We start from the raw sequence: 9,975 nt of genomic DNA, 5'->3' as shown, positions 1-9,975 counted from the left end.
ATGGCTTCCGATACGTTACGTTTGTTTACATTTGTGGTTTTCTGTGCTCTTAGCGCTTCTGCGAACACCACAGTCGACTGGTGGGAGTCGGCCACACTTTATCATATCTATCCTCGATCGTTTATGGACAGTGACGGTGATGGTGTAGGTGACTTGAATGGCATTACATCTCGCTTGGAATTTCTTAAGGAAATAGGTGTGACTGCTGCATGGCTTTCGCCTATCTTCGAATCACCGATGGCAGATATGGGTTATGATGTAGCTAATTTTACCAAAGTTGCTGAACTGTTTGGTACAATGGAGGATTTTGATGCAATGATTGCAAAGGCGCATAAATTGGGTATAAAGATGATATTGGATTTTGTTCCAAATCACTCAAGTGATGAATGTGAGTGGTTCCAGAAGTCGGTACGCCGTGAAGAAGGTTACGAAGATTTCTATGTATGGCATGATGGCAAAATCGACCCAGAAACGGGCGAGCGTAGTGTGCCATGCAATTGGGTGAGTTACTACTATAGATTAGTTATTGTTTGCTATTTTTCCTTTTATCAAACTTTACTCTGTATTTTTTCTTATTTCATCTACTTTTTTCTATTTTATTTCTTCTTACAGGGAGCAGCTTTTAGTAGTTCCGCATGGACTTGGAATGAAGAACGCCAACAGTATTACTTACATCAGTTTCTACCCAAACAACCGGATTTAAATCTCACAAATCCAGCAGTGCGCGAACGTCTAATCGAGGTTTTGGACTTTTGGCTTGATCGAGGAGTGGACGCTTTCCGTATTGATGCAGTACCATTTTTCGTTGAATTTCGTTATGAAAATGGTTCATATCCAGATGCGCCATCCGGCAGAGGAAACGCTTATGCGCAGAATCGACCAGAAAGTGTGGAGTTATTATACGAATGGCGTGAGTTTTTAGACGAATACCAACAAAAACATGGCGGCGACACATTGTGAGGCACATATAATCAATAGATTAATAGTTTCGTATAAATTAATCAATTGCATTTCTCCATAGACCACAAATTGCCGAAGCTTATACCACTACTGAGATTTTGAGCACTTATGTCAGCAATGGCACTCATATTGGAAGTCAATTGCCAATGAATTTTAACTTTATTCAATTAAGAGAAAGTTCCACTGCACAGACTGTTGAAGAATACGCCAAAGAATGGATGGATATAATGTGGACGAATCATAAGGTGGCCAATTGGGTAATAGGAAACCATGACAACAGTCGTCCAGCCACACGCATAGGAGTACCTAGGACAGATTTGATGACGATGATAGGGCATGCATTGCCCGGCACATCTGTTACTTATTACGTAAGTGCTAACAATCAAATTCTTGTCACAAGTGGCCATTTTTATTTCTAATTTAGGGAGATGAGATCGGCATGACTGATGGAGACATCGACTGCACAATAAGTTGTGACTTCCGAGACCCAGAGCGTACTCCCATGCAATGGGACACTTCAAATAATGCTGGCTTTAGCACTGGAAACTCCACTTGGCTACCCGTCAATCCTAACTACTCATATCTCAATGTACAGACTCAGCGAGGCGTGGCACGTAGCACCTTGAACATATACAAGGGAATGACCAGTTTGAAACAAACGGAAGCATTCAAGGCGTTCAAAGAAGAAGGTGGATTTTCGTATGGAGCTTTGAAGGAGCAGGTCTTTCAAGTTGTGAGGTTAGTTGAAGTGGAGATGTTTATATTTCACAATTGATTGAAATGACGTTTTCAGAACTGCCGTCGGTCGTGAGGAGTACCGTTTACTAGCTAACTTCGGTAGCCAGATAGAATATTTGGACGGTTTGACGAATAAGACTATGGAGTACGTGCTACTCACTTCCTATTCACCACACAAATATGGGTAAGTGTCTTGAGCGGTGACACTTTGGAAAAGTTTATGAAAACAAATGTGTTTCTTCTTGTTTTTACATTTCAGCGACAAGGTCGATTTAAGCCAACGAATTTATTTGATGCCATATGAAGCGGTAATTTTGCGATGGACTGCGTAAATTACATTTGTATGTATGAGTATCGGCAGTTCAAGCTGATTGTCCAAACTTATTTTCTAAAGTATTTTAGTAGTACTGGCTAGAGCAATTTCGAGTACATCATTATAGTGCAATAAAATTTCTTCAAAGATTGTTTTTGAATTTGTTTGGTTGATTGGCTCTTAGTTTTACAATGTATACCATATATACATATAATACATATATCGGGGGTTTGCCATTGCCTGCCGAGGGTCGACCGCTATTAGAAAAAACATTTTCTTCATTTTGGTGTTTCATCGAGATTTGAACCTATGTTCTATCTCCATATATATGTACATATACATATATACATATATACATATATATATATTAACTGACCTTTTGTCTATGATGCGACAGAATTGGTAATAGCATAGCGAACTTACATATAACGATTGACCCCCGGAATACACTAAGCCACCTGTGCGTGCGCAAAATAGCCCTAACAAAGTTTCTTCGCTTTAGTTCAGTTTTATATCCGTGAAATAAAGTTAAATTTTTATAGTTAATCGACGTTTTGTTTCGAAAACAAAAATAAAAACCTTACATAGAGTCACAATCTCGAACAAGAACAAGAATGAAATATGACAAGAAGAGGAAAGGCGACGAGTGGTAGAGGCGAGCAACGACGTCTTTGTTCGTATACGCAAATAGTAAACGACGCCCAGTGCTGTGGCAAAAAGAAAAACGGATGCATTTTGCTAAACAGAGTCCTTAGTGGAATGGAGCACGCTGAGACAGAAAGTCTTGTTTTTTGCCTTTTATATATTCACATCGGTTTGTCTACACCCAAGCATGCCGAATGACTGAACAGGTATACGGTAAACGTACATATGTACATATGCACATACAGACATGCACCTCAATACACGGAGGTCCACTCTCCTTAGGGATCGGACTGCTAAGCTGGGCTCTAAGCTACCGTGGGGATCGGCAGGTTGCGGATAGCCGGAAAGCCTGTAGTAGCAGGCCAGTTGCGAAATAAGTTTAAACGAATAAGCAATCCCCGACAATTGAGCGATCAGGAGCGGAGGATGCGGTATAAAAGCCAGCATAAATCTGATGAAGTTCTTGTGACAGCGGCGAGAAGACACCGCCTCTTAGATATAGGTGTCCACCTCATCATGTGTAGACATGATGAGTAATACAAAAAACCAGGCGCGACGGCTCCACAATGGACGGCTTCCTAGTCAGCGTCTGTTCACCATGTTAGGTGCGGCTGTCAACCCATCAACAAAGACATTAAGACTGAGCCCAGTAAGGTCTTAATTATGGCGTACTGGAAAATGATTGGACATAAAACTTTGAGCTGACGACTGCACTATTCTGTTTCCCTAGTATGCGGAGTGGTATCCAGCAGAAACGGCATTAAGGCTAATGGTGCAGTTGCCCCCGCCCCGTTAAAATGATGGCAAATCTCTAGGAACGCTCCATATTTCGTCGCCATTAAGTGTCGGCGTAGGTCTAGATGTAATATTCCTAGTTAACACTGATTCGGCTCTGAACTTAAGCTCCCATAAGGAGCCTTTGTCAACCCTAGCATGGCCTCCCTGCATGCAAGGACATTGACAATTCCATGAATGGTGACTACGCATCGGAATATGGATAACGACTTAGAAGTTGGAGCCCATACAAAATGAATAAAAATAATACAAAACTACAAACGACAGAAGAGGCTGAAGTATCAGCAAAAATCACAACAGCTATTGCAGATGGCAATAATGGCTGCGGGGACTTCCTTAAAAACCCTTTCCAAAGGAGTTCAAGGCTGACGCACTCGCCACCAGACACAGGAAGGACTAGATCGGCGTCACCGTGTATGCAGCACTTCGGTTTCGTAAAGGCGATGACGGCTGAAGAAATGCACCAAGCAATCGGCGATAAAGTCAAGGAGTTAGCGGAAATGATGGAGCTTCCAAAGCGAAACATCAACCAGCCAATGCGGGATCTGATAGCGAGTATAACGGATCTCCATAAAAAACTAGGAAGATCTGCCTTTACCCCGATGAACCAGGCACCAAGAGGGACGAATGAGGCGAAACCTGTCATTCAAGACAAAGGGATGCAAACATCACCTCTGATCAAGCGCACAACGGATTATACGCCAAAGAGGGCAATTGTTAACGCCGCCGCAAGCTCAGCCAAAAGAAGCAAAACTAGCCGGGTTGAAGTCTTGAGGAATACGCCGGTTACAACGAACGAGCAAACAAGCACAGAAAAATGGCAATTGGTTAAATCGAAGAAGAACCAAAAGGGGGCTACGCAGATTACACTAAAGCGAGACGATAAGAAGACGGAAAATAGCGACGCCAAAAACAATCGAAGACGGAGAAGACCACCACGTAAGGACGCTATCGTAGTCAAAAGCGCTGGTAGCATCTCATATGCCGTGATCCTGAAGCGCGTTAAGACAGAGCCAAGTCTTAAGGAGCTTAGCAATAATATACAAGGAGTAAAGAAAACAGCCAAAGGAGAGTTACTGCTGCTGCTGGAAAAATCATCAGACCCAAATACCTCGAAGGTTCTTGAAGCTGTTAAGGCGGCCCTAGGGGAAACTGTAGATGTCAGGGCGCTTACGGAGCTGAGGCAGGTGGAAATTCGTGACCTTGATGAAATCACGACAAAGGAAGAAGTCCATGAGGCGGTAGCAAAACAATTCCAAGAACTAGAGGTACCTATCTCAGCCATCTTAGGTCTGCGAAAAGCTTATGGAGGAACACAAACGGCGACGCTAAAGGTAACAGCGGAAATCGCTACCAATCTGGTAGCAAACCATGAAACACTTAACGGAAGCATGCGATACAGTCATGTCCAAAACTAGGCCCAACAGGCACAACAGCGAACCTGTCTACTGGTGGACAGCAGACATTGCAGAATTGCGCAGCGAATGTAAAAGAGCCAGGCGAGCCTACCAAAGATCCAGGGGTAGGGACAGTTTCCGAGAAAACCAGATCCAATAAAAGCAAAGAAGAAAAGCGCTAAAAAAGGCAATTAAAAATAGTAAACGCCGGTGTTTCCTCCAGCTATGCGACGATTCCGATAATGATCCTTGGGGCCTTGGATACAGGCTTGTTATGAAAAAACTTAAAGTATTTAAGCCACTGCCCAGCTACTCTACGTAATGTGGTAGAAACACTGTTCCCCGTGCAAGACACTATACGAGACTACGAATTGGTAAGACTCGGTGAAGGCGACCAAAATGTGCAGTTAACAAACAAAGAAGAACTCCTGATGAGCATAAAACGGATAAAAAATAATAAAGCTCCAGGCCCGGATGGAATCCCCAACGAGGCCTTAAAAGTAGCAATCCAAAGTCGTACCGACATTTTTGTAGATCTCTATAATACATGTCTAAAGGAAGGTACATTTCCAACCCAGTGGAAGCTGCAGAAACTGGTTTTAATCCCAAAAGGATCTAAGCTTGCGGAAGATCCTTCAGGCTACCGCCCCCTGTGCATGCTCGACACCGCAGGAAAATCCTGGAACGCCTGATCGCAAATCGCCTGGAGGCTGCTATAGAGGATGTAGGCAGTCTATCACCCCGACAATTTGGATTCCGGAAAGCCCGTTCAACCACAGATGCTGTATCTGCAGTCAAAACCATTGCACAGAAGGCGATTGAAGGTACTCGTTGGCTATACGGTAGCAAGGAGTACTGCCTAATTGCGACGCTGGACGTTAAGAATGCCTTCAATACGGCGAATTGGAGCAAAATTCTTATCGCGCTGGATAGTTTCCACATTCCAATGTACATTCGTAGGATTGTCGCCAGTTACCTTTCCGACAGAACCCTGCGTTATAAAACCGATGCTGGTGTAAAAGAGTACAAAATAACTGGCGGAGTTCCACAAGGCTCAGTCCTCGGCCCTTTGTTATGGAACGTTACGTACGATGGAGTTCTGCGTCTCAATCTACCTCTAGGGTCACAAATTGTAGGATTTGCTGACGACATAGCTGTTGTGGTCGTGGCTAAATCACTCCATCAAGCCGAAGAAGCATGCACCCAAGCTGTGGGCATGGTAAAAGAATGGTTGTGCAACAGTGGTCTAACTCTTGCGGACCATAAAACCGAAGTAGTACTAATTAGCAGCAGGAAGATTATGGAGTCGGCCAACATAATGGTGGGCGATCATGGCATAAGATCGAAGCCATTCATTAAGTACCTGGGAGTAATAATCGACCGTAGGCTTAATTTCAAAGAGCACTTGGCGTACGCGAGCAGCAGGGCAGCAGAAGTAGTAACTGCGCTAACACGAATAATGATGAACATCAGAGCCCCTAGGCAAAACTGTAGGAGACTACTCAACTCTGTTGTCTCATCGATTATGCTGTATGCAGCACCAGCATGGGCGGAATCCACAAATTGCACCTCATATGTGAAGTGCATGAAATCAGTGTACCGATTAAGTTCCCTCAGAGTGTGCTGCGCGTTTCGCACGGTATCGGAAGACGCCACTATGGTTATAGCAGGTCTACTCCCAATCAACCTAATGGCAACAGAGTATGCTGAAATATACCAAAAAAAAAGCTACTTCAGAACGGGTGACAATACGCAAGATAGCAAGAGAGCGTAGCCTGCGTTCATGGCAGGAGAAATGGAGCTTGTCCCCCAACGGACGCTGGACGTACCGTTTGATTTCCACAATTTCCAAATGGGTTAACCGTGAACATGGACAGTTAGATTACTACCTGACCCAAATACTGACGGGACATGGGTGCTTTAAATCCTACTTATATAGGTTTAAGCACGAAGACGACCCGTACTGTTCTCATTGTGCACCAGCTGTAGAAGACGCAGAACATGTTTTCTTTGTCTGTCCGCGATTTGTATTCGAAAGGGAGGAATTAAGCACTAGGGTGGGGAAGCCAATTTCGGCTGATAACCTAGTGGATATTATGTCAGAAGAATATTGGTCGGTTGTATGTAATATGGCAAAAATAGTAATCTCCAAACTGCGTCGCGCTGAACAACAGCGCCGATCTTCATGAATAGGCAATAGGCCGCTCCCCAGTGATGGTAAATGTAAGGAAAATTCCCTACATGTAGGGATTTTTGTCGAAAAATGTGCATGTAGGGAAAAGAAGGACAGATTTTTTTTAAATTCTTTAAATGTAGGGAATTTTCAAGAAGGACAGAAAAAATTTTAAAATAGCGGGGTAATGTAAAGTGCTTGAATGATCGTCAAGTATGTGAGCGAAACAGGATCATCGAAATAAAAGAATTACTAATTCATGGAAGAGCTTTAGGGCAAACCTGCCGACTAAAGATTCCTTTAAAAATAAAAGGAGATTTTTAGAGTTAGGGCAAACGACTGCCTTCCAACTATTAGGAGTGAGCTGTGTGAGCTGCTAGAGCTGACTGAGCTGACTTCTGATAGAATGGCTTTATTTTTATACTTTCTTTTTGCCTTGTTATCAATATACATAATTACAATCAAACATTTGTTGCAAGTAAAAATCAATAACAAAAATTGTAAACACTTAAAATACTATACAATTAAAATTCTGCTTAGGTTGACTTAAATTTTGTTTAGGTTAACCTACTTCACAATGAGTTATGGCTTTGCTTTGGAGTGGGGTATCGTGTGACAAAAAGTGCATTTGGTGTGTGCTATGTGTTTACTTATGTTTCGGGTTTCAAAGTAAAGGGCAAAGAGTTTATGTTATTGAAATTGAAAAAGAATTGTGTCGTTAAAGTGGAGTACATTGAAATGAAAGAATTATGTCACTGAAATTGAAAGTGGAGTGAATTGAAGTGGTTTACTTGATTTGAGTTGGAGTATTAGGAATGTTTGGAAGTGAAGTGGAGGTACTCTACACCCCTATGGTTAAGATTGAAAATTACTGTGCTAAGAAATTTGTTTAAATTTTGCAAGTACAGTGGTTTTCAATAAAAATAATTTTATGACTATGAAAGTTTCTTAGTATATCTAAATCTATTTTTAATTCTATGTTTTATAGTACATTTTTCTTAAATTTATTTAATATGGTAATATTTTAGGTGATTTTGTATTTCTTAAGGGTATTATTATGATATTCTTTAAGCTTATTGTTGATTTGTAATACAGAATTGACTCCTTTACGCTCTACTATGAGATAAGGGCCATGATATGGACTTTGCTGTTTTCTTCTAGTTTCTAGTTTTACAAATACCCAGTCACCTACTTTTAGTTCTGATGTGTTACTGTTCTTGTCATATAGTTCTTTTCTCTTTTGTTTTGTTAGTTTTATCAGTTCTTGTGCCCTAAGAAGTGACTCTTTTAGTCTAAGTTTCATCTCATTTGCGTAATTGTTTAAGTTATATACTGGTTGATTGTCCTCGATTATGTCAGTCGGTAAGCGTGGAAGTTTTCCGTATATTAACTCGTACGGTGAAAATTCCGTCTCTATGTTCGGTGTGGTATTAAAAGCAAATGCAAAATAAGGTAGCCATTGGTCCCATTCGTGACTTTCTACGAAGTGTAATAGAAATTCATTTAGGACTCTGTGACTCCTTTCAACTGTTATTGTCTGATGGTGATAGGGTGCTGAAAAGGTCTGCTTTATATTTAGTATTTCGCATATATTTTTCATTAATTCATTTGCAAACTCTGTACCTCGATCAGATTTTAATGTTTTAAAAAGTCCGTATTTTAGTATTACCTGTTCTACTAGTGTCTTTGCGATAGAAATTGCTTCTTTAGTTTTCATTGGGAATAGGATTACGTATTTTGTCAGTTCGCATTGTACCGTTAAAATATATCGGAAACCATTTGATATAATCAATGGTCCTACTGTATCTATGCTTAAATTTTCAAAACTTGTACTAGGTGTGTCCGTTATTGTCATTTTTTCTTTTATGTACTTTGTCTGTTTGTTTCGAGTACATTCTTTACAACTGTTTATATATCGTTTTATCATTTTTCTCATGTTCTTCCATATGTATTTTTGCTTTAATTTTAAGATAGTTTTTCTTATACCCAGATGTCCTCCTAGTGCTGAATTGTGATACTCAAAGATTAATTTTTTTTTTATTTCTTCGTCATAAATTTGTTTTGGGGCTTTATATAAAATTATTCTTAGGGGTCTTAATTTTTCTTCTAATCTTTCACTTTGTAACTTGTTGAATGCATTCTTAAAATCTTCAATATTCATTTCTCTTAATAAATTATCTTTTGCTAGCGCTAGCTTTTCTATATTTCTTTTAGTCGCTATTGATGATAGTTTCGCCATGATTGAAACGTATTTCAGAGGCTCCTCACTATAACGGACTATTATATCCCCTTTTTTATTTATCTGTATTTCGGATCCTTTCATTTTTTCTTCGTATACGAATTTTAATCTTTTTATATTTCTTATATCAGCTATGGACGTACATTCCCAAATGTGAAGTTGGCCTGACTTCGAATGAGAGTTGTAGTTCTCCTTGTCTACCCTGGTGTTATTTTTGGCAGACATTCCCCTTGTTATTACAAACATTTTATTATTGTCATCACAATTCGTTGGTATCATTTTTTTTAGTATGTCTGAGTCTATCTTTATTCGTGATAATGCGTCGGTATTTGTGTTCATTTTGCCTTGCTTGTAGACTATTTCGAAATCATAGTCTGACAAATCAAGTCTAATCCTAATCTAAGTCTAATCTACACTTTTTTTTATTTTCATTAAGGTGCACGAATATTCAATTTTATGTTTATTTAACTGAATGCAAAAAGTCACATTTGTTCTTATGCCGGTTTTGTGCTTAAATATTTGTCAATGATAAAAATTGTAAATTAAATGTTAATATATTTAAATGCATTAGCGAAAAATCTCTATTCAACAATATTTATCATAGCATGTGTGAACAGTTTGATGCGCGTCGTTATTAATATTGAGAATTATTTCACTTTAATTAGCAGCCTAATCACATAAAAATAGTTAATTGTTACCTATATTAATAACAACT

At 40.0% G+C, this 9,975-nt stretch overlaps 1 protein-coding gene across 1 annotated transcript; it reads left to right on the top strand.

The window, feature by feature from the left end:
• LOC129245114 (maltase A2-like) lies at positions 1–2,130 on the top strand. The gene is made up of 6 exons (XM_054883103.1): positions 1–501; positions 613–956; positions 1,022–1,328; positions 1,385–1,698; positions 1,754–1,882; positions 1,958–2,130. The coding sequence occupies exons 1-6, from the start codon at positions 1–3 to the stop codon at positions 2,028–2,030; spliced, it is 1,668 nt and encodes a 555-aa protein (XP_054739078.1). The 3' UTR covers positions 2,031–2,130.
• Positions 2,131–9,975: the final 7,845 nt, after the last annotated feature.

Source organism: Anastrepha obliqua, chromosome 4 (assembly GCF_027943255.1).
Source record: "Anastrepha obliqua isolate idAnaObli1 chromosome 4, idAnaObli1_1.0, whole genome shotgun sequence".
NCBI lineage: Eukaryota > Metazoa > Arthropoda > Insecta > Diptera > Tephritidae > Anastrepha > Anastrepha obliqua.
This window is presented reverse-complemented; position numbering and strand designations above follow the sequence as displayed.

Coding starts and splice junctions, on each gene's coding strand:
- LOC129245114 (XM_054883103.1), top strand. CDS start 1: ATGGCTTCCGATACGTTACGTTTGTTTACATTTGTGGTTTTCTGTGCT. Junction 1,699..1,753: donor CAGGTCTTTCAAGTTGTGAG/GTTAGTTGAAGT, acceptor TGACGTTTTCAG/AACTGCCGTCGGTCGTGAGG. Junction 1,883..1,957: donor TATTCACCACACAAATATGG/GTAAGTGTCTTG, acceptor TTTACATTTCAG/CGACAAGGTCGATTTAAGCC.